The sequence below is a fragment of the Pseudonaja textilis genome, chromosome 3 (assembly GCF_049901715.1).
Source record: "Pseudonaja textilis isolate UNSWEBS1 chromosome 3, rPseTex1.2, whole genome shotgun sequence".
Taxonomy (NCBI): Eukaryota; Metazoa; Chordata; class Lepidosauria; order Squamata; family Elapidae; genus Pseudonaja; species Pseudonaja textilis.
The window spans coordinates 116375879-116401884 of NC_141992.1; the positions used below are offsets into that span (position 1 = coordinate 116375879).

The window sequence follows — 26006 nt, forward strand, 5'->3', positions numbered from 1 at the left end:
TTAGGTCCAAAACTTAAGAGGCCTGGTCCATAGTATAATGGCCAAAACATGGTTAATTTAAAATAAGCAAATCCCTCTGGAGATACATTATTTTAATGAAGATGAATGGGGGGGGGGGTAATAGAAATTTTATAAAACTAGTACAATGATAAGAAACTAATGCCAATTAAAAACAGTACAAGAAAGAAAGTAGAAGAAAAAGGTAAGAATATGGTGTATAAAAAGAAAAGAAATGTAAAAAGAAATGACTTCCCTCTTCATATTTTCTTTAAAAAAGCAGCCATTTGATTCAGAGAAAAATCCCAGTGGCCTGCAGGAAAGGATTCAGATGTTCTGAGATTTCTCTTACTATGGTAAAAGGCAGCGGTATTCACTTTTTATACACCATTTTAATCTCAATCATGGAAGAAAGCAGCTAGTAATCTCTTTCTTGCCGACACTTGACTGCATGATTCTGGAGTTAGAAATGATTTAGTTGCCTTTCTATTGTGCTGGGACATTTTGTCCTTCTTAAAGAGAGTCTGGTCTGTGTTTATTCTGAAAACCACGTTGAAATTGTTGAAATTGTTAATTGTAGAAGGGGTACCTAATTTGATGTAGTGTAGGATAAACAAGTACTGCAGTAGGAATTCAGTCTAAATTATCTTTAGACTGCAACAAACTTATTTGGCTCTATGCTGGGCATTTTCTGCATAGAGCTGAAAATTTGATCAGCTTCAAATACTTTTCTTTGGTGTAGCTGTTTCAGTATTATTTCCATTGCAAAAAAAGGTATGTTTTAAGAATGGTTTCATATCAAACTAGAGGAATAACTGTACTCACTGAAAGATTTTTTCCCCCTCTTCAAACCTCGGGGCCTCTAGTTAAATCTCTTCATGCAGAGACCTTGGAGGTTTCCAGTCAATCAAATAGGTAGCACCTGGCCGGAATTATTAAGGTGTCATTCTCTGCCAGGTTCTTTATTAAACTGATTATAAAACAACAGGCTCCATTTTTATGAGTCTGTGTTTGAAAAAGGAATAAAAGCAGGGGTAGGATATCATAGCCAGTACGTCAGGCAATTAATTAGTATGTTTCAAGGCCTTTGATTTTTGTGCAGTACCCTGTTACAAATTATTGACTTGTTCAGTTTGTATTTAGGATCAGCATTCCTATTTATTCAATCTTTCTAGTTCCCAACTATAATATGTGATTAAGCAAATGGCTCTTTCTAGTTTAGAACAAGCAAGAAATAACTATTAAAACTATAAAATGCTGAAGGAGATTGGATAATATATACTCTTTATGTCAGTACTGGAGAAAATGATCAGTAGTCCTTTCCAATAATTCTGCCATAAACATGCACTGGTACAGAAGCATTTTGCATTCTACATATAATTTAAGAGTCCATTTGTGTATAATTCAACTTTATCATTTATCCAGAAATTGGCTCGATTCTCAACTAGACACTAGAGCTCAGATTAAACCTTCCCCAGTAATGACTTAATATTGAATTAATGGAACAAAAACCATGTCCTCCAAATTCCAACACCTTTCCTCTCTTAAGAGCTCTTATTTTCCTTGTTCAAAAAGTAAAGGAGATTTTACTCTGCTAGTTGTTGTTGACTTTAGGGGGCAGTGCTTGCCTCTGTTTCTTGTTCAGAGTGATCTAAATATGAATAGTGTTTATATCAAGTTCATCACTTAGTGAGTTTCTTATATGAAGTAGCCATAGAACAAAACATATTTTAAAAAACTATGTGCAAGGAAGCAGTAAAAATCTATTTATGAAACAGAGATGGATATTGAAGCAACGAGAAGCTTTGAAAGGAAGCATTTTTAGAGCCTTCACTGATGTCACAACTAACATCTGAAATCCTATATGAGTGTTCTTTAAATAGTCCTTTCTTTCATCTTACATTGGAAATTTGAAATGTTGAATACATAGCAGTGAATGTTATTAGAGCCTCGTGAATCTTACTGATATATAAAGGGAATGTGACTGAACAAGTAATACCAAACTTGATATTTCTTTTATATATAAAAAGGCATTCAATATGTGAAAAAGTAATTGTCCCTCTGTTCAATCAAGTCAACAACGACAAGCAGGACCTCTTGTTTTAATATTTTACTAAAAATGTAGATTTGCATATGTATCAACCCTCTTGCAGGAGCTTCATTTGTTTCCAGTTCGCTTCCAGGTTCAATTCAAGGTAATGGTTATTATCTTTAAGCCCTACATGGTTTGGATCCAGGGTTATTTGAAGGACTGTCTTTTCAGTTACATCTACCAACCCACTAGAGAGGGGAGATAGGGTCTGTTACCACTGCTTCATTAAGTAACTCTAACTAATGCTGTGATGGCAAGCCTTTTGGGTTTTGGAGGTCAAAAATTCAGAAAGCACTTTGATGGCTTGTCATGAAACACCTCAGTTGAGACAAGAGGATTCTCTGGATTTCCTCTCCAGACACTCATGTGGAAGTCGCGTGTGAGACCCTGCTTTCATGAGGCCTCTGGAGCAGCAGTCACCAACTGGTGGGCTGCAGCCCACTGGTGGGCCATGAGAAAATTTTGGTGGGCAGCAGAGAAATCTCACCCCCAGAGCACCCCCCCAAAGCAATTAATCCAGGCTGCTCAGAAACACAAGGCTGCGCTGCCCACATGGCCTGCGGGAACCCTCCCTGCCCACACACTCCTTACCCGGTGAACTTACCTGCTAAATTGCTATTTTTCCTTTTTCCGACCATCATCTGTTCTGTGCTGGGAGATTTAGATTAGCTAGGAAGCAGGAAATGGTTGGATTTCTTGCTTTCTAGCTAATCTTTAGTTCTTCAGCTCAGCACAGCCGAGCCTCTCTTAGGACTGAAGGTTTGCTTGCAAGCAAATTCAGTGCAGACTTATGGCAAGCAAATTTGAGAGACTGAGCTAGCCGATGGCAGATAAATAGATCACTGAATAATTCTGTGAGCAACTCAATCTGCCTGCTTTGCCCTGTTTTGGGTAAAAGTTGCTCTTTTTTTATAAAAAAATCCAATATTTACATGCATGGTGTGTTGTGAGTTAATTTTGTGAGTTTGCTAGCAAATTTTATGAGTTTGCTTGCAAGCAAATTTTATGTGACATACTGAGCTAGCTAATGGCAGATAGATAGATCTCTGAATAAATCTGATTCTGTGAGCAACTCAATCTGCCTCCCTGCTTTGCCTGATTTTGGGTAAAAGTTGCTCTTTTTTTATAAAATATTCAATATTTATATATTTATAATATTTACATACAAGCCATGCCCAGCCAGTCACATGACCACCAAGCCTCACCCACAAATTAGGCCACACCCACACAACCAGTTAGTGGTCCATGGAATCTAAAATTATGAGTTTGGTGGTCCCTGAGGTCCAAAAGGTTGGCGACCCCTGCTCTGGAGCCCTTGAAAATCAACAAGAATACTTGTGTGATTTTTGGATGTCTCACACGCTGCACAAGAGCAAGGCTGCCTTATGCAATGTCCAGGGGGTCCAGAGGTCTGGTGTGTCACCAAAAATGACATGGCATTGTCACCTGTCATAGATTTGCTATCACCAATTTAATGGGACCAGGAAGGGCTTTCTCAGTGGTGATTCCTTCCCTGGGCAACATCATTGCCACAGAGAGAAGACCTTGATGCCCTTTTGAAGGGCCCTGAACATAGTTTTGTCATTAGGCCTGGGGACCGAAGGTGATATGGAATACATCAAGTTACTTGTCGCTGGGTAGTAGAGGGTTTATTGGGTTTGGTGTTTGGTATTTTATTTCTTTAAGCTACATGGAATCACTATGAGTTGAATGACCACATGTATTTTCTTAATAAATAAAGTAATTTGGGCTAGCCCTGCCCTGAATAAACCTCACAGATTTTATCTCCTTCATCATCAAACCAAGTCTACAGAAATTTCACGCCCCTCCTTAAGTTTTTTGATATGATTGGTACCTATCAAGATGGAAAAAAGATTACAAAACCATTTCTTATTTGAAATGAAGATTTGGGGCAATACTGGTAGTCTGCCCTGTTTAGAACCATTCAAAGTTACATTTGCATTGAAACACATTATGATCAATCTTCACACTAACGACCATGCAGCATCCATATGTTCACAGGATTAAAATTTGTGCATTTTGCAACCAACAAGTGTTTATGACTATTGCTGTGTCCCACTCATAGGATCACCATTTAAACACTTCACAGCCAGCTTCCAATAGAGTCAATGGAGATGGCTAATCATGGCCATGTAAGGTCTCGCTTACCAATTGCAATTAACAATGACAATATAATTGATGTAGTTAAGTTTGGTGTGGTCATGTGATATTTCATGAGATTAGTGGAAACAAAACATTGCTTTTCACAATAAGAACTTAATGTCAACTGCCAAGGACAGCCATATGCTTGTCTCATGGTTTTGATGGTGCTTTGTTGAATCAGGATCTGTCTTAGTTGCCCTTATTGATGTAGGCAAGGATCTGATTTTGCATCTACAGGAGAAACTGAATGTAAACTGAAACTGGGATACATGAGTCATGCAGCAAAAAATAATTTTACAGCTATAAGCACGTCCATAAGAGAATGACGAACAAAATACTTGTTTTAGAATGGCCAAGTCAAAGGAATAAGATAGAATCTGAAATAACCAATTCAAGTTAGAAACCTGTCAAAGTATTCTTGGGTTGAAGCAATTCACCATGAAGGAATGAACCAAGATTCCTACAAAGGGATATGAGAGAGTGATGTTTAATTTATTGTCATTGCACCTCGTACAATGAAATTAAATGCAATTTTCAGTGTATATTATGACTATGAAAATAAACACAAACACACATCCTTCACATTCTATGCATTGAATTGAAAACGCCTGATATTGCATTAATATTGCACTATACAGTAGAATTCAATAGAGTTACTGCCCTAGGATAGCAGCTGTTTTTCAGCCTATTTGTCCTTGTTTTTATTATCCTGTATCGTCTGCCAGATGGTAATAGTTCAAAAAAAGGTTGCCCAGGATGAGATGGATCTTTGAGAATGTTTTGAACTTTCTTAAGGCAGCAGGAGCTATAAAACTCTTCCAAAGAGGGGAGAGAGAGCAACCAATGATCTTCTGGGCAATGACGCTAACCCTCTGGAGTGCTGTCCTACCTGCCACTGTGAAATTGGCAAACCATACAGAGGTGCAGTATGTTAAAATGCTCTCTGTGCTGCAGCGGTAGAAGGTCACCAACAGTTTCTCATTCAGTTGTTTTCTGAGTAGTCTCAGGTAGTATAATCTCTGCTGGGCCCTTTTGACCAGGGCTGCAATGTGGGCACCCCAGGTCAGGTCCTCTTTTAGGGTAACACCCAGAAACTTAAAACTGGCCACTTGCTCCACTTGGTCTCCATTGGTAAGCAAGAGCTGGATGTCTGGTCTGTTCCTTCTATAATCCACTATAAGATCTTTGGTCTAATCCATTATAATCCACTGTAAACTCCTTGGTGTTGAGGACCAAGTTATAGTCTCCACACCACGAAAGCAACCTGTCCACCTCATCTCGGTAGGAACACTCATCCCCCCTGGAGATGAGTCCCACCACTGTTATCATCTGCAAATTTAGTAATAGTATTATTAGCGTGAGTGGGAATGCAGTCATGCACATAAAGAGTATAGAACAGTGGTTCCCAAACTTTTTCAGTCCACCACCCCCTTGCAGCTACAAACTGTAACCTCAGTGCCCCCCCACCCAGGGTTGGGATTCAAGTTTCTGTGGGCGTGGCCTAATTTGAGGGTGTGGCTTGCTGGTCATGTGACTGGGTGGGTGTGGCTTGCTGGTCATGTGACCTGGTAGGTATGGTTTGGTGGTCATGTGACTGGGTGGGCACGGCCAAGTGACTGGCAAACCAAATGCAAGTGGTCCTCACTTAATGGCCAGTTGTTTAGCAAGTGTTCTAATTTATGACTGGCCTCCCCAGACTTACTTGACCTGTTTTTGGAGTTTTCACAGCCATGTACACACACACACACATACACACATACTCCCTTCCAACCCTGCTGGAGCAGGTCATTGGACTAGAATCGGCAAAGCATCTCTGATTAGATTCTAAGTAGTGAATAGAATATAATCAGAGATGCTTTGCCGATTCTTGTTGATTTTTATTTGTATTTCTTTATTTTATGTTACTGAATTGCATTGACATGCGTGTCCCTTCTTGTGCACAGCCCAGAAGCTTTTGTGTTTCTTTGCAGCAAAAATTATTGAACTCTGGCTTTGCTCTACTTTTCAAATGTGCTGCCACTGCCACGTTCTAGGGGCCGGCCCCGCAGGTTCACCCCATTGAGCCCACTGCACTGGAGGGACCTGCCCAAGCAAGTCCGAGCGGAGTAGTGCACCAAGTCAATGGGGTGAGCCTGAGAGAGGGAAAGAGAGAAAAGAAAGAGAGAAAGAAAGAGAGAAGAAAAGAGAAAAGGGAAAGAAAGAAAAAGGGACAAAGAAAGGTGGAGACGGAAGGAAGGGACAGAAAGAAAAAAGAAATAAAGAAGGAGGGAGGGAGGGATGGAGGAAGGGAGGAGAAAGATAATGAGATATCTATTTTAGTCCAATCACCTGCTCCGGCAGGGTTAGAAGGGAGTGTGTGTGTTCTCCTTGTAATTTACCAGTTCATTTTGGTTTTGCCTTCTTAAGAATTGGCACTGTAATACATTGGGGAAAAGTATTTTTTTAGGGTGGAGATCTGGTCCAATGGATCCTGTTTAAAGCCTCAACAAAATGTGAGAGCTTCCTGATAGTCTTGACCATGTTTCATCCACAAAACCTTTAATAGAAGCCAAATATGTTTCAATGTGCTGGCAAAGATGTTTCAATGTGGAAAAGGGCCTCAGTCTAAACTAGGCCTCATTTCAATCTGATGCATCAGGTCTCTCTCTCTCTCTCTCTCTCCCTCCCTCCCTCCCTCCCTCCCTCCCAGACTGGCTTTGCTCTACTTTACCAATGTGCCTTTGCTCTACTCTACCGGATGGCGCTTCGAACATGGATGGATCGTTGGATAGATAGAGAGACAGGTAGGTAAGTAGGTAGGTAGGTAGGTAGGTAGATAGATAGATAGATAGATAGATAGATAGATGATAGGTTGGTAGGCAGGTAGGCAGGCAGGCAGATCTTTTGCATAAACGTATGGATAGGTAGGTAGGCAGGTAGGTAGGTAGGCAGGCAGGCAGGCAAGTAGGCAGGAAGACAGACAGACCTTTTGGATGGATGTATGGATTGGTAGGTAGGTAGGTAGGTAGGTAGGTAGATAGATAGATCTATATTGGTAGGTCGATAGGTAGGTAGACAGAAAGACAGGCAGGTAGGTAGGTAGGAAGGGAGGCAGACAGACCTTTTGGATGGCTGGACGGACAGACGGACAAACAGACAGAATGCAACAGCGGCGGCACTTTGGGAAAGTGGTGGTGGCAGCTTTTCCCAACATGCTGCCACATTCAAGGCGCTGGCTTGAGTGTGGTACAACAGTCAATGGGCCTGCAGGGCTGGCACCTTGAACGCCCCCTTGCGCCACTTAGTGCCCCTCTTCTGGCCCCTTGGGGATGCTAAGAAGTGGCAGGGGGCGTTCGAGGCTCTAGCTCCGGAGCAGTGCAACAGTCAATGGGTGAGCCTGCAGGGCTGGTGCCTTGAACGCCCACCTGCCGCCTCTTAGCACTCCCCTAAGGCATCCCATGCCCCCCCCAGGGGGCAGTACCACCCACTTTGGAACCACTGATATAGAGTAAGGGACTCAACACGCAACCCTGTGGTGTACCAGTGTTAAAAATAAGGGCTGAAGAGATATGATTACCTAATCTGACCCTCTGTGAGCAGACAGATAGGAAATCCGTAATCCAAAGGCAGATTGAATAAGAAAGTCCAAGGTCCAGAAGTTTAGATACTAGTCTGTGTGGAAGAATTGTGTTAAATGCAGAACTAAAATCTAGTTGCAGACATTGCAGGTAAACATGTTGAAAGTTGAAATCTTGAAGTACATACAGGTAATCCTCATTTAGCAACTGCCTAATTTAGACACTATTTGCAATTATGACAGTGATGAAAGAATAACTTTATGACCAACTCTCGCATTTATTTTGCAGATCTTTAAAGCAAAAGCAAGCAGAAAATCATAATCATAATTGCAGTTTCACTTTGGCTGTTTCACTTAATGACTGAATTGCTGATCCCAGTTGTGGTTGCTAAATGAAGACTACCTGACGTTCATAACTGTTTCATTTTTTTCCATTGATAACAAGTACAAGGTTTAATCCAGGGATTTTAAAATTCACATACAACAAGGTTGAGCACTGAGTATACACATACACAGCGAAGAGAATAAATCCATATATGGGAGATGGAAAATATCATTTTTTTTCCTTCATTTTAGGGAGAAGATTCTGTTCCTTCACTATTAAAGAAATTTATTTGGTGGATTAAAATACACAATAAATCTGAGAGTAGGATTAATCCTGGAAAATTATGGTGCTTTTTGCCTTCTCCCTGAGATTTCAGTATCTTCCAATATTTCTTGCTATTGTCTCAGGAACGTTTACATTGGATGAGAATTTAAGCCCTCATCAATAGTCTTGGTTGACTTTGCTGTCTTGGTGCTTTTAGTAGCATTGGAGCAATTATCATTTCCCCCTAACCTAGTTACTATTAACTAAACTGGACTCCTGAGGACTCTGCAAGCAAATCCTTGAATATCTATTATATCTGTGTTGTCCATGTGGTATGTCATTTTAACAGGGATAAAAATACAGAGACACCAATGGATCACTTCTTACATATTAGTCATCACAATGTAATTTTAACAAGGATGAAGACAAATATAAATCTTGTGCAAAATATATAAATGAACCAGAGGGGTTGTTTTTTTTCAAACCCCTAAAACAGAATTATCTAAAAACATAAAAGGTATGTTCTATATGTTTGACTGTCTCCAGGGAATGCCTACAGGTATGCACACACTAAAAATGCCCAGTATTTCATAAAGATTTTCAATACAGTAGCTGGCTTATATTTCTTCTGTTTGTTCCTGTGTTCATTTCTTATATGTTGAATTTATCACCCTAGAAGTTCAGCTATAGGAAGATAAACAAGCAGAAAGTGATATAAGTTCCATAACATCTGGCATAAATCCAGTCAAATCCAGTTTCTTGTCTGGTACATTGCGTACATTAAAATAAAATAACATAAAGCTGTATATTAAAATTCAGCCAAGAAATCACCAAGTAGTAATTATGTTTTCTCTATTTTATTAATAAAACAGATTTTTTTTTGCAACAATTTATTAAAAATTTATTTTCATGCAGAATAAGGGGTATACAAGAAATTCTCCAAGTTCTCTCACTCTTCCTCTCTGTTGCTTCTTAAAAAATAATTCTTACTGGTCCGGTCTGGGTTGAAGCATTTGTGCACTGTCGTTGTTGGAAAATGCCATTGGGGCATAGCCTCATCATAATTTTTTACAGGACATTTTTGCTGCAGGATATTTAAAAAAAAACAAACCCAGAAACATTGAATAGCTATAGTCATTTTATGGGTCTTATTTTCTGCAGGAAATTAGAAAAGAAAAGAAAACTTGTGGGAGAAACTACAGTTGCATTTTAGACAAAGAATGTACTGCATGATTTAAACCTAAGAAACAGCACACAGTCAGTAGTCACAAAGAGTTACAGACACACACACTCACCGCCAAGAGTCCAATACTTTTGATTTTTTTTGTTTTGTTTCCTGCTATGTTGGAATAATATCTTCTACAGAAATGTTTGTGTATACATTATATACAGTATTATTGTCCTTTTTTGAAAAGTAATATTTATTTGTATTAAATAAAGTCCTGATGAAATTTATTCATACATTAAGAGAATACTGTTAACATACATACATGCACACGCACAAGTGCGTGCATGCATGTGCACACCCACACCAGACAACACCTTCAGTGGTTAGTGCTCAAACGGAGTAATGTGTTCTACTTCCTTTGTGGTAAATTTACTCACTGTGGTTCTAACCCTTCCAGATCCCCTCCTGACCTCTCCATGATGTGTGTTCAGGGAGCATTTCTGTGATACCTTCAAGGGAGTAAAATTCATGGGAAATATAATCAGGCAGGTAGGATCAGCGGACATTGGCAATGACTGGGTTGGCATATCTCTTTCTTGTGCAGGTACTAAATGCTATTATGGGGACATTTTTGTGGAACGGGTTCATTTCTGTGCGAGGACAGAAAGTTCAATAGAAATAAAACTACTTCTTTTTCACTACTTCTTCTTTTACAAGCTATAATTAATCAAAAGGTGGCCAGCTTCAATGTTGAACACTGCAGTTTGGCAAACTGGTATCCATTATAGTGTGAAAATTGTATTTAAGGAAAACAAAAGTGATCTGACAGGTTTAGTTTGTTTGTTTTTCTTGTCTGGCTAATTGTTTAGGTCCAGTGCCAGATTTTATTTTATTTTTTTGCTATTTTAACAGCAATATAAGATAGTCTGAATCAATAAGTTACTGGGATGAAGGAAGAACAGGTTTGTTAGTTTTTTAGTGGGGAAAGGTATTTTGCCTGTCTTCTGCAACAATCAGGCTCTGGAATGTGCTTTTGTGCCTTTCACACGGTTAGGCACATCTTTAACACAGCATGCATTGGGATTTAAGCTTGCTCAGCATCCTGACAGACTGTGTGATTGATGCCTTCCCAAACAATACACATATTTCAACTGGTAGAACTATACAATATGTCACAAGCAGCTCCGCTAGTTAAAAACAAAATCAACAAACCTAGAGGCATGAAAAAGCATAGACTTAAGCTTTCACTCAATCATCCTAGGATGCAGTAAGACAAGGGCAATCTTAAGCCCCTCTCGTACTGAATGCACAACCTGCAGCAGTGAAGGTATTGTGGCCCAGAACTACATAGCAATTGGAAGTTTATCCAATGTGGCATTTCTCAGATGTTTGGCCAGGAAAGAAATGCATCTCCTGAAGTTCCCTATGCCATTGAGTTGTAAAGGACCCAGGTGCCTCTCTTTGGATTATGCATGCCCAGTAATCTTAATCCTAGCAAGCTGTCCCTACAACCACTAGGATTCAAGCAGCACATGTGTGGATCAATCTTAACAGTAAGTTTATGGAAGCCCATTTCATTTGAGTTCTCTCATGTTGCTTTTTAATTAATAGCAGGTTCAGTTGCTCCCAGGAAGGAAATAGATCAAATCTATTCTCTTAGGTGGAATTTACAAGAGAGAAAAACCATTTTGCTTCAAATTACTGTACACCATATTTGTGATTTTGTCTTTTTTAAAATTCAAATCCCAAGGGGTATGTTTTAGCCAAACCTGGCAAACTTGGTTCAGCCTATCTTATTCTCAACCACCACTCACACACCCAGATGAGAAGCAAAGGTGGAGTCTGTATGAGCTCTGTTTCTGCAGAATTCAACTGCAACAGCAAAGTGTGGTGCCTAAGGACCCTATTCCTCTTGTTCCTCTGCTCAATTACCTGTACTATTAATTATGCTGTGGTTTAAATCAAGCAAACTCAGGGAGAAAAATCCACCTTATGATATGAAGATTTCAGTAGCAATCTTCAACCTTATTAAGCACTGTCAGACCTAGCTTTTTGCTATTTGCAGAAAGTCACCCCAGGATTCAGCAGAGCACAATGTCTTAACAGAGAGAATATCACTCCTCAAATCTGGGATGCCTGCGGTAGCCACTCTAAAATCTTGGCCTTGGATTTGTTTCCCTCCCCAAAGCATTTTCTGCTCCAAGCGTATCTTTAGTTGAATGATCTGGACTGTGTGCAAATCTCAGTGACGCTGGAACTATTCTGAAGTCTCCTGTTTTCTCACTGAGTTTAGTTCCAGGAATTAAGGTCAGCCCAACTAACTATGGTCTCCAGAAGCTGAATGCAATCCCTGATATGGTATATATCTCCGTTACTTCAGCACTCTTTTGATGAGATTTTCCTTTTCTTCGTCTGATGTTTCACATTTTCAGTAGCAGTATAAAGTTTAGTGATGCTGCAGTGGGGTCTGTTGTATTTTTTTTTTTTTTTTTGGTCAAGTTTAGGTTTCTTAGCCACCTTGCCTCCTATAGAAATTTGGGAAGAAACATGGTTTTGGTGACTGTCTTTGCAAAGAAATAAAAATGTCCACAAATAAGGCTACAGATCAACCTCTGCCTAACCTCTCTGCTTCACGTGCTATTTCCCAGCAGTGGAGCTAGTCTTCCCTTGATAATGGCCTTATAGCACTAGTTTCTCTGTGGTAAGAGTAAGGATATGTAGAAGGCAAGAGTTCGACACAAGACGTTCAGTCCAGCCATTGAGTACCAAAAGCAGTTCAGGGAGCTCTGATGTCCTCCTACAGGCCAGAGACCATCACGCGAAAAGATGGTGGCACATGTCTGTGCCTTGGACTGGCACTGGGGCTGACACATGGACTGGCACAGCTGGCATCAACTCCTCCAATGGATGGCAAATAAGCATGATGAAGAATGGGCAGCTGTAAGGAGAGCCGCCGCTGTATGCTGTGAAGAAAGAACACAGAAAGATAAGGACATTTAGCCAGGTATTCAGTACTGTCAAGGGCTGCTAGCAAAGGGCCTCTCACTTTAGGATGCATCCACTGGGAACCATACTAGAATCTCAAACGATTTTGTAGCTGGTTTGCCAAGCCCAGGACCTGAGCAGAACATCCTCCTAAGCTCTGTTCTTTCCTTTCTTACTAAATTATTCTGTAGATTTCACCCCCTGCTTTGTATTTTTATTCCTTTATGGAATATAGTCGGTATTTACCCAGGGCAAGATTAATACCAGGGAAGGGCTGGTATAATACAGCATGATACTCTATACATATTTTCCGGACTGCACGTTGATGTAAACCACGATGTGGGGCTTTGGCAATATCATTTGGTGGGGGTTTATGATCCTGATTCAGATAGATTGGCGGGGGCCGGGGAATGGGAGGTAGGTAAGGATACAGAAAGGATAGATAGCATGGGGAGAGAAAGGAATGTAAATAAAAATTAGGCGGTGACAAATAGGTAGGGGAGGAGCCGCGGGAGTAGATAATGCAGCAGCGGATGTCAGGTTGTTAGCTGGGAGGAACTAGAGCACAGCATAAAAGGCACTGAGAGGCAGATGCTCTCAGCGCTGACTTTATTCGGGAAATACCATTTTTGCTTATCAGGACTGGAACTGCTGGAACTCACCATACCAATTGTGAGTAGAGTGATTTATTAGCAAGATACTCCAGTCCCCAGTTGATGCTGAAAATATGACTATAAGCATTTCAGACTTTTAGGGGGCCATCTCTATGTATTCAAAAGTTAAAATTTTCCCAAATTATCAGACAATTACTAGTTTGTCGCAATTTTTTTTTTTTAAGGAACGTGTTTTGTATAATCGATATGCAGATTTAAAATTAAGATACTTTTAATTCTTGTGAACATCTAGTAAGAAAGAATTACTTTACTTACTGTTCTGGGGAGTTGATATCTTCTATAAAATCTTTGCTTGTTCTGGACGACTCTGTAGTATTCCATTGTGCTTGTGGATTTTGATCAAGATGATTTTTCAACACTGTTTTTTCACCATCTGGACCAAAAGAAAAATTTTTTTCAGACATTTATTTAAGGAGTATTATGGTGCATTTTTCTATACAGTACATTATTTGCAAAACAATGTAATTATTTTACAAACTAGAATATTATTTCTCAAAATTATTCATTTGATCTAAAATCTATGTCTAACTGGACAACTATAATTTTGTGGTAATTATAAAATATTTCTTATTCAGATTGAAACAAATTATAAACAAATTAGATAAGAAAGAAGAAATTTGTTTCCCAAAAGTAGCATTTACAAAAGACACACACACACACACACACACACACACACACAGACAAAATCAGTAGTTTAAAATCAGAATTATAAATAAACTCAGTTGAACTGAAGAAACTTCTTGCATGAGAAGCTAAACGTTTTCAAGGAAAAGCATCTTTGGGACAACCATGACCTGGATGATTGAGAATATCCATAAATGGAAACACTGAACCTCATTGCACCAGTATTCAAGTTAGGTTTATTAAAGATCTCCTTATTTTAATTCATAAATTCATTTCTTTGTGTTCTATAGGAGAGAAATGAGGTGCACGGTCTCATTCCTTTCTCTTCCTCATATTAGATCAGGATCTGGGTTAGAGAGCAATGTATGAGAATCTTAGAATGGTGACTAATAAAACAGATGATTAGAACTGAGTTGTGCAGATCAATGTGGATTAAGTTCCAAGAATGGGAAAGAGATCAAGATAAAAAAAAATTCTCTGTACTATTGCTTTTGTAGATTGCTGGGGAAAACTCTATTAATGTGGTTGCCTACAAAATTTCACTGACATTTATGAAACGTACTGTCATCATAGCATAGTGCTGGCTCTTGTTCTGTTTTACCACATAAGGAACCAATGTCTTTCATATAACCAAATCTTTATTGGGCCTTATATATTCCATACCTTTGCTTTCTGTAAAATTGCGTATACTGAGAATATCATTGAGCTCCTGATAGTGGTTCTGTTTAATATATGTTGTTTTTTCAGGTGTGTCCTGAAGCTGCATTGTGACTTCTTCTAGAGCTTTGTCCAACTGTTAAAGAAAAGCATGTTATAAAAATATGAAAACATTTGTTATCCGTCATTCTCCTTTTTTTCATCCTACTTTTTATGGATACTAGGTTAGTGTTATATTTTTATTTAAACTATGCATACAGATACACATATAAAGAACTTAAACTACAGTACTATTATTCATCTGTGGAGACTATAGATCATAAAAAATCCTTTACTGATTGCTAGTGTCTATGTGTGTGTGTGTGTGTGTGTGTGTGTGTGTGTGTGTGTGTATAATATATATATATATATGTGTGTGTGTGTGTGTGTGTGCCTCTGCCTCTGCCTATATAAAATCTCCTTCCCCTTTCAGTGCTGTGTCATTGCTGAATTTCCTGTGCTTATGATAGAATGTACCCAACATTTTAAAAAAGAAACAACGGTTTTGTCCCGTAAATGAATATCTTGTTATCTGATCATGCATTTAACCATAAGTACTAAGTTGCTTACATATATCAAACCAGTTCTCCGTTTGATGAATAACAGATAACACAATAGAAATGGTAATGTAAGATGAAATGTCAAGGTAAGGACTACTTGTTTTAATTTAATTTCTCATGTGTCATTCCATATTACATGTTAAAACTAGACCTTGTTAAGTTGTTATAGATGGGTTTATCAATTTTGACAGCTGCTATAGGCAACTTTGGGAAACTTTGTTCCTCTAATTCTTCTCATCCTCCCAAGCAGCGCAAAGAATCTAAACAGTCCCCAAGGTATATAATGGCATTATAAAAATCTGGGAAACATTCTTTCTTGGTAGCTAGATGGTGGCTGTTATCAAATGGGTAGTTAAGGAAATCATTTTATTTAAATGTGAAATCAAATGAAAAGGAGAACTTTGCACTCTCCATCTTGACATTCCATCTGTTTCCCCAAGTACTGTAGATTGTTTAATGCAGAAAATATAGAGTAAAATTTATAAGGATAAATGCAGCATTTTGTTCCTTGGAAAACATTCTCAGATAAATCTTTGATCATTAAAGATAGCTGACTAGATCTTTTCTACAACTTCTCAAGTCACCCAGCTGATTCACAGCCTTAAGCCTTATAATGTTTTTATACCTGAAGAGTGAAGTTGCTTCAATTAATAATCAAGAGTGAACTTGCTTCAATTAACTTTGTAATGTGATTATAAAACCTAAATTAGCTGAGATGTTCAAGCTTCAAATGCTTGTCCTCAGCTCTCTGTTACAAATGAATTAATAAATAACAAGAACCATCATATTAATTTAAGCAATGCAAAAGAACCTCAAGTGCATTTAAACCTCTCATGCAAAATCACTTTAAGATTTGAATCTTCTGGCATGACTGAATTTCATCACTCTCCACATTTCCACTAAAAATAATGTTCAAGGTAGCTCACAGTAACCCATAGATAAATCAACAGAGTTAAAATTAAAACATTAAAGTTCTCTAAATTAAAACAATAAAAGTAGGCAATAGCCCATCAAATTAAAATCTAATGCACTTCAGCAGAAAGTTAGCAGGTACTAAACTATTAAACACCCATGTTTGCCTGGTGAAGGAAGCAGAGATGAAGCTATTCTAGCTTCTCTCGGTAGACATTTCCAAAAGGTGGAGACAGTCACAGATAATGGCTTATGATTATGAACTGTGATTTCTGTCATGAGTGGAGGAATATTTATCAAGAGACTTTGTCCCTAGTGAAGTCACTAAGGAGCCTCTGTGGTGCAGTGGTTAGAGTGCAGTACTGCAAGCTACTCCTGCTGCAGCCAGCTGCCTGCAATTTGGCAGTTCAAATCCCATCAGGCTCAAGGTTGATTCAGCCTTCCATCCTTCCGAGGTGGGTAGAATGAGGACCCAGATTGTTGGGGGCAATATGCTGACTCTGTAAACCGCTTAGAAAGGGCTGTAAAGCACTGTGAAGTGGTATATCAGTCTAAGTACTATTGCTATAAGCCCTACAAGATAGACTGACCGGAGCAGAAAACTTACTCCAGGGAAAATTAGAATTATACCCTTTTAGCGACAAAATTTTGCAAATCTACTTGTTGTTGACATAATGATTTCTGGAGTTGTTATCCAAGGCAATCTCCATGGCTTCCTATATATGCTTTTAAAAATATTACCCTTAGAATAACCTATATAGCATCTTCCTTTACTTTGGCTGTCACATTAGACAGGTATGAATATTATAATATATCATGCTCATATTTACCAGGTTTTACATGACTTCCATACTGTCTCATTAGAGCTTTGTATGTGTGTTTTATATAGTATATATTTGTGTGTGTGTGTGTGTGCATATGTTTAAAAACACATAAATGGTAAGTCAGATTAAAACGAATACATTTTAAATCTAAAATGAAAGCCAAAGCAAATTCAAGTATTCATATTTTTCCTAAGGATGCTCCTACATGAAGCCACAGACCTAGCAGATGGTCAGTAGCAAACTCCATATAATAAATAGTCCAGTCATTATCATCAGTGCAATTAAACTTCATTGCAATCCAGCTAAATTTTGGAACATTATGTTCCACTTGAGTTTGGTGAGATAGATTTGGGAAGAGAATGTAAATTTCTTCTCCTTTCCATTCCATTATTACCAGTTATTTAAAATGGCAGTGTTCCAGTATTCTAGCCAAGATGTAGTATCAACTGGGGAAGAGGAGAAAGTTATCAATAAAATCTCATTCAATTATGGAGATTGGAGTCATAACATTGGTTAGTGTAAGAATCATTGAGACACATGTGTAAACTCATTGTGGTGCAGTTGGGATTTTTTTTCTGCTGGATTTAAATTAGGAAGCCCCTTTTAATACTTTTGAGGAAATTGTATACCATTTCCTCACCTTTCCCCACTTTGTTATAGGAGAAAGGGGTAGTATTGTATTCTGAGTTGGCTAGTTAGCATTAGATGTCAACTTGATGGTACATAATCTATCATCTATTTTTTTTTCTCTTTCTCCCTCATGGTATTTTTGCACTGAGTTAAAATGGCTGAGGGATTTATCTTTCTCTGTATACTCAACTCTCCAGTGATATACCTAAATTTACTACCACACCACCAGTTGGCTGCAAAATGGATAACAGTCATAGACAAAGTGCTAGGGAACCTGACCTCTGCATCAGGTAATCTCTATTTCTGTTCTTTCGTAAACTTGGTTGATTGGGAAAGCCAATATCTTCTCTATGCTCTTATCTGATACTTGGGGAAGTTAATTATCTCCAGATGTTACAATGTGTCATAAGTACCGTGATTAAGTATTTGCATTATATAATCAAGTATTTTTATTATATAAATACAAAACACATCTGCTCAGGACCAGCAAGAGTAGGGAGGCAGCTCATTCAAGAAGCAGACTGGGAAGAAAAAAGATCAAGGTCCTACCCCAAACTTTGCTCTGAAGACTTAGAACAAGACTACTCACTCCAATACTTCACTTTGAGAAATGCAACCACATATCCATGCAGTTTTCTGGACTAGGAATTAGATCCAAATCCTTGCTATCAGGAATTCTTCAGAATTTGGTATTGCTGGGTGGGTGGATGTGTCTTGTGATAGCAGGCACATAAAAGGCAGGAAAATATATCTTCGGTAGAGGATCTGCTTGGGCTGTCATTACTCTACTCTTTCAGCCCTAAAAACTGGATTTGAAGCAAGTTTCCCCTTCCTTTTTTCCAGGTCTTCAACAGTTTCCTGAAATCTCAGGAGGAAGGGGAATCATTCCAGAGGGTAGGAATTGCAACAGAAATAGGCGTGTTTCCTGGGTCCTGCAAGATTACATTCTTTAATTGATGGGGCCCAAAGTGCACCCTCCCTGTTGTACTGTACTGGACAGGTACAGATAACTGGAAATGTTTGTTTTCTCATTATCTTCTGACTAGGTTTGCCTTTGCTGCTGGTGAGAGATGAATGATAAATCAGAATTTTCAGCAATTCCACTAATAATTTCATTTAAGCATGGCCACAGTCATTTTAGCAATATGTTGGATTTTGTCATTGCACATTACATTAAACACCTTTTAAAAAGAATAATTAAAGTAGTCCCACTAGAGTACATATGGATTAGGATGCTAGAAAATGGGCACGGTGGGTTATGAAATCTGCCTTTATTGTACTAAAAATGAGTTAGTGTTCAATAACATGGCTTTATTTTTAAAATGTTTTACTTCTTGATGTGTAGAAAATCAATTACAAGTAATACTAGCAATAAATAGTATCAGCAAAATAATGGATGACTGTTCTGTTCTAATAATAATGATTTTAAAAAATCCTGCCTGAAAGTACTATCAGTTCATAGCTAAAAATACATTCTACATTTGATAGGGCAACAGCAATATTAGGAAATAGAAATTAGAAGACAATTATTCTAAAAAAATGAACAAATTCTCTCCATTTATGAGGCTAATGCCCGGTATGGAGGCTGGGGGTTACATACAAGGAAAACATGGCCAGTTTAAAATGTGGCTCTTTATATTTAATTTGTTTTGATTCCAAATGTGAATGGCTTCCTGGCTGTACAAAATGAGCTTGCATGCAAAGTCAATAGGACACAATAAAAACAGGGAATACCTCTGTTATTTTCATTCTAAGCTGGTGGTTCTCTGACTGTAGCCCTTCTAATCGAGATGTGCTGGCTTGGTTGACACTGGTGACAGATGTTGATGTTTTTGAATCATCTTTCTTCTGATTTTGGGTGAACTGAAGGCCTCTGTTCCGAGTCGCAGCATCTGGATTTGTTTTCAGAGTAATTAACTGAAAAATGTTAAGAGCAATGAGATAATCCTTAAGGAAAATCATTGACAACTATCTTTGCCCCTCCATCCCTTAATAGACTGTAAAAATAAACGTTATTGAGCACACAGATAATTTAGTTATCAAGTTTATAGTTTGCAGCAGCAACCAGCTCATTTTCCACATACACATGACTTAAAATTATTTAGCTACATATAATCCCATTCCCAGCTTGCAAAAATTATTGCACCACTGAGCTTCTAGAAATCCATGCAAGTAGCCTCAGTCTTGCAATGATTCCTTACCACCTCAGCACATCCATTCTATGTATGTACTCTATGCATCTGATGAAGTGAGATGGAGCTCAGAAAAACTTGTGTTTTTCAATAAAATGTGTTTAATTGAAAAAAGGTTCTACTAGATTCTTAATTTTTATCATCACAGATTAATACAGGTCTCTCCTTCCTATGTCTAGAATTACAGATAATTGTGAAATAACGTTCAACCTACTATGGGCAATCTTGATTATGATGATGATTTCCAGCCTTTTTATATATACAACTTGAGACAGGAAACACCGTGCGATGTGGTAACCATAACATGCAATTGGCTCTCACCTTATAGGAGAAGTTGAGCCAAGTCTTCCCTTTTGCATAGTTCATCCTTATTCCAAAGCAACTTCATAGTGGAGACAGCCACCTAATTGCTGTACACAATCATGTGCAAATAAAACCATTCATTACAAATCAGATTACTTACCTTAGGTACAAAGACTAAGCAGAGGGTAATGGTGCTACAAAATATAATGACTAGTGCCACAATGCAGAACTGTACATTGGGCTGGTCTCGTGTAAGAAAGGAAACCGCAGCTCCAATGATGCACATGATGCCCACATTATAAACACTCATGCCGATGTATTTACTGTCGTTCAGAGCAGGAATGCTCACATTTCGAGTCTCCCAAGCTAAAAAACAGCCAAATAGCTGAAACCAGAAAAAAAAAAAAGGAAGGCATACTATAATAAAAGTTTTTCATTTTTGAAAACAAAATTGCATTCATATATTGAAATTGGGAGGAAGAAACTGCCCTCCCCAACAAACAAGTAAAACAGAAAGGATAACACACATTATAGACATAGAATGTAGCTCTTTAAATACAATATTAAATCTGGATCAGAAGGAAGTTTTACTGTTTCTATTCTTGTGCATTAGACAATGTAATTCCTGCACTAAATTTTTAGGTGCTTAGTTTGACAAATGCAAATATATTTAATTTCCATTGATGAATCTGATAACTAACTCTTCCTTTAAAATGAGTAGAATTTTAAAGAGTTTAACACTGATTTGATAACACTTTATTGTATTTAATTTCAGATCAGGGAGGGGGATGGGTGGAGTTACTGCTATAATAATGTCTACTTATACATTCCTATAACCATATTACTTACCAGAGGGCACTAAGCGCAGCCTAAACAAGAAACATAAAGGAGCTTAATATACAGTAGCAGCTGCCTTATCGCTGCTGATCATTAGCTAGAAAGAGTTGTTGAAGTGTTAGATTAGGAATTGGGACTCCCAGGTTGAAGCTTACCCACAACCATCAAATTCACAAATAGGTGACCCAGTTATTTTGTTCTAGCTCAACATTCCTTTGTGGTAAGGAAAAAAAATGGAGGAGAGAGTATTAGGTGTACACCCAAAGCTCCTGAAGGAAAGGCAGGACAGAAATCTAACGAACAGCACATGAGATGAACATATTATTTATATTTCTGCAATTGAAACATTAAGTTATAAAACCAGGTTCATTGCTAAAGAGCCATTAAAGGTATTTCCAATACTGGGTACAATTGTATTAAGCTAGAATTACTGATATTTTTATCAAGTCGCATGTTTCAAGGTGCAGTGAAGGTACTTTGAACGGTCAGACACAAGATAATCAATACTATTTGCTTTCACTTATTGTATTTAAAGGGCAGAAACCCATGATTACACTGATCAATGAGATTACTAGATGTAAAAGCTCTGACTCAGGTCATCATAATCTTAGTAGTCAAGCTTGTAATACACAGCTTTCATTTGTTCAAACCACATTCTCCACCTTTTAACTTGTCCCCAAATTCTCTCTCTCTCTGTTAGGCAGAAGAAAAATATATTAGAATAAAAAAATTGGAAAAATTTGTTTTGGGAGGGCCAGAACACTTGAGAAATTAATCTCACTGTTAATCACAAGATAAGTTAATCGCAAGATAAGTTAATCACAAGATAAGTTAATCACAAGATAAGTTAAGTTAAATATAATATAAAATAAAATCATTATAAAATAATATAAAATAAAATAATATAAAATAAGTTAAATTAATATAAGTTAAGATAAGTTAAGATAAGATAAAAATAAATAAATAAAATAAATAAGTTATTTTGATTTCTGGTTTTATGATAAGCTTAAATGGATGTTTATATTTTATTTATTAGTTTTTTAAAATCCCGCCTTTATTATTTTTATAATTTAAGTTAGCAAATATACATAATACCCCTTCCTCTTCCTCTTCCAACAAGAACTCTTTGAGTCGGGTTGAATGAGAATGACTGGCCTAAGATCACCAGCTAGCTTTCATGCCTAACGCAGGACTAGAACTAGGCCAGCATCCTAATTCTATACCAAACCAACTGACACCAGATGCTGGCTGTGTGGGTGAGGCTGGGCCATGGGTGTGGTTATGCCTGTATACAGCGCTGGTAGGCAGTAGCTCCCAGCACTGACTTTGCAACTGCTATGTACTCATTTATGCCAGACCTCAGGCTTCATTAAACTGGCATCAAACAAGCCCATTTGTCTCTGCATCTACTTGACTGGGGCTTTGGATAAATGAGAGGAAGTCAGTGTTTTAAAGAGCATGGTAATATATCAATAATAAATATATTTTATTTACTAATAATATATATATATATATATATATATATATTTTCTTAAGTTTTCACGGGTACTTACATGTATGGTATTCAGCTTTGCTCGGGTATTTTCCCATGTCATTATAGTTGTGCTTTTAAAGTTGTAGCAACGTTTGGCAGAATCTCATCTGCCATCATCAGGCTTCTCTCGGCAGATGAGATTCTGCTGAAACGTTGCTACAACTTTAAAAGCACAACTATAATGACATGGGAAAATACCCAAACATGATATATCTATCTATCTATCTATCTATCTATCTATCTATCTATCTATCTATCTATCTACCTATCTATCTATATATATATATGGATCTTTGGTTGTTCGGGTTTCTCCCGCGTAAGATTCGAGTATCTAGGCGCGTTTCGATGAAGTCTCATTCATCATCTTCAGGCTTCTGTCTTCAGCTCTGTGCTTCACTCAGAGAAGCACAGAGCTGAAGACAGAAGCCTGAAGATGATGAATGAGACTTCATCAAACATTGCCTAGATACTCAAATCTTACGCGGAGAAACCCAACAACCAAAGATCCACATACTAATACCCGTGAGAACCTCAAATATATATATATATATATATATATATATATATTATATATATATATATATATATATATATATATATATATATATATATATATATATATATATATAAAATTTCTTAAGGTTTTCAGGTGAAATATGCAATTTCCTCCTATCATCCTTTTTATCCAGAAGCCATCTTAGAAGGAAAGTTAGGCAGAGCAACAATGACTAATATAAAGTGACCCCCATTTTCAAAACTGTGAATTAAAGTTTCCTGAATTCCCGAGCCAAGATACTAAACATTATACCACCACCCTAGGCTCTGAGCTGCACTTACCATTCAACTTACCATGAGTAGGCCTTTATAGGCATAAACGATGCCAAGCCAGATAGTCATGTGAGTGTTTTCACAATGCTCCAAAATAGGAAGAATTGAAATATCTCTTCCGGCAGGGTCAGGCTACAAGGGGATACAACAGAACAAAAGAAAGGCTGTTGATATTTATTTCTTTAGATTTATAGGTGAGGAAGATGATGACTGTGGCTAGTCTGAAGAGCAAAAGCCTGCAAGAAATGGAATTAAGGTGGAAGAAGGTTATTAAATTGTTTCACTACAATATTCAAAATGTACACCTGTCAGATCATTTTGGGGCATTTTTACTGCAATTCTACATATATGAACTACACATATTCTCTTCTACTGGAAATCATTTTCTTTTTTCATATACATGTGGGTGGGAGGGTAGAGAGAGAGAGAAAATGGTTCACCTAAGCGATTGTAGTCTGATTGTTGGAGTGGGTGGGTAGGAACCATCTAACTCCTATACAGTGTGACTTTTATTTCCCTCAATCTGTTTGCTTAGTCATGGGTCGTTGTTAGGGTTCATTCATTTAATGTTACAAAAGCAGACAGTTTATCCACAAAAATACATGACATCTTTCAGCCAAAATCACCTACAAAAGAAATGATGAAAACTTCTGCATCTAAAGTGCTAAAGAAAAAAAAATAGAAATGAAAGAATAGTCTGGAAAGCAGAGACCTGGAGTTGATGGCTGGGGACCAAGAACGTGGATGTTTTTATTTACCTCCAAGATACAAATGAGACACATATCTCTGGGATATAATTGTATTCCTATGCAAAGATTTCATACTATATAGATTAAAGAAACTGGAGAGGGCATTGTAAGAAGGATAGAGATGTTATTTAATCAAATAGGATAAGAGCCAGGTGCCTTGCACTGTAAGAAAAATATTGCACATTACTATAATATTAAATTAATGAAGTACACATCGGATATAAAAATAAACAAAATAGCTTAATAACATCCAATTACTTTTACCATATCATTTTGCCTTTTGATTTTTATTTATAAGCAACAATATTCTATGTACTTACAGAGGAAGTGGAATAAAATAAATCCTTGTCTTGATCTTAAATGTGTATCTGGTCAATTTTAATGGACAAATAGCGTATTTTGTATTAAAAATCATTAGCAGCTTGCATGTTGCACATCATTAATACTTTTCTACATTGTGCTTGTATGTGCATTTCCATTAATATCCAGCTAAAAGGCTATGGATTGATTTAGATAAGGTCACACTTAGAACAGATCAATCTAAATAAATGGGAATTAAACTAGGCTGTAGTTTTTTTTTGAAGTATAACTTTATTTCAATAAATTATACTTGGCTGTAGCTTTTTTTTTTAAAAAAAGTAACATTATTTCTGTCCATAAAAGCAAAGATTTATTTATTTATTCAATATGAATGCTATGCAACTCCAAGTGACTTTGGATGGCTCACAGCATGAAAATAAATAGACCTCAGCCTACGATCAGTTGAATTTACAACAGACACCCCTCCCCCCAAGTACTTATGACCCCATTTCAAGGTTATGGTCATTGCAGAACCCTTACAATCATTTTCCTTATGACCAACTGCAGAGTTGCTGCAGGGGTCCCTCCACCTATCTCCCTCTACCATCCTTCCCCACAAAGCTTGGACCTGCTGTGATGACCTGGGGCATGGCACAAAGCCCACACAGCCCCTTTATTATCTTCGACTTTGTCTCCAATGTCCAGGTTACCTTTAGCTGGAGAAAAACTCTCCCAGGAACAGCCTTTAACTGGCGAAAATTCAGTCCAAAACAAGGTACACACAAACTGTAACTTAAAATCCAAACAAACCAAACTGAAGTAATTAATTTGACAAAGCAGGAGAAGGAATTTCAGACTTGAAAGCATGGCAAACCTCACACAATTGGGAAGATGCCAGGAACACAGGTAAGCCACGGTGATATAAGATAAATTCACGTTTGTTCCCAACAGTTTGCTGTGCGCAGCTTCCCTTTTTTGTACACTGTGTTCCCAGCTGCAGCTAATGAAGGGAGTCAGGGCCCTTCCCCTCCCGTAAGCCATGCAACCCATGTTGCTCTCTTCTCCATTTCTCCCTGCATGCCCTAGGATGAAGAAGGGGGTGGCGGGCCTGGGTCTTCCTCTGAATTCCCTCTCCCCTGTTCTGCCTAGTCAGACTTTGCCCTTCCCCAGTTTCTTCCACAGCCAACGGAGGCACACTCCTACTCCCTGTCAGCTGTTCGGCTTCCTCCTCTGAGTCAAATTCCGACAGGGCATGACACCTGCTTCCCCTCACACACTGAGTCCCTGCAGGGCTTGGGCTTCCTGCCCTCCTCTGTCACTCATCACACAGTTACCTTTTGAAGATTTCCAAGCTACGAACCTCATGTTGAGGAAGAAGGTAGGCTACTCCATCCCTCAGCATTCCTGGCATGGCAGCCCAGGGATGCTGAGAGAAAGAATGGCCTGCTCTCATTGTGGTCCAGAGCTCAAGAGATCTTCAAAAGTTAAGTGCATGATCAGTGATGAGGGTATGGAGGAGGTGTAAGCCTTGTGGAGATTCAGTGTTGGGGAGAAAGGCTCCAGTGGGGAAAAACAGACCTCCAGAGACCTAGTGGGAAGGAAAGGCCTGCAGGACCCAGTGGGGGAGGGAGAAAACTGTGGAGATCCCAAGGAGTGGGAACCAGAACATAGGGTGTCTCAGGGGGAAATGGAGGACTTGGGAAGCCTATAGCAGGCAGGCCTGGGATATACTAGGTCTCCCAGGGTCTCTTCTACCCCTGCAGTATCCTGTGTTCTGTTTTAGATCAGGGAGA

The 26006-nt window shown here is 38.2% G+C and overlaps 1 protein-coding gene across 1 annotated transcript in view; it reads right to left on the reverse strand.

Moving 5' to 3' along the window:
- Nucleotides 1–9238: 9238 nt before the first annotated feature.
- GABBR2 (gamma-aminobutyric acid type B receptor subunit 2) overlaps nucleotides 9239–26006 on the reverse strand; it is a 351494-nt gene continuing 334726 nt past the window's right edge. The window contains exons 14-19 of the mRNA XM_026701028.2: nucleotides 23186–23296; nucleotides 20126–20350; nucleotides 19205–19387; nucleotides 14512–14641; nucleotides 13480–13597; nucleotides 9239–12528 (exon numbers count right to left, since the gene is read on the reverse strand). Of these exons, the coding sequence (XP_026556813.1) occupies nucleotides 12363–12528; nucleotides 13480–13597; nucleotides 14512–14641; nucleotides 19205–19387; nucleotides 20126–20350; nucleotides 23186–23296 (933 nt within the window). The 3' untranslated portion in view covers nucleotides 9239–12362. The remainder of the gene's footprint in view (nucleotides 12529–13479; nucleotides 13598–14511; nucleotides 14642–19204; nucleotides 19388–20125; nucleotides 20351–23185; nucleotides 23297–26006) is intronic.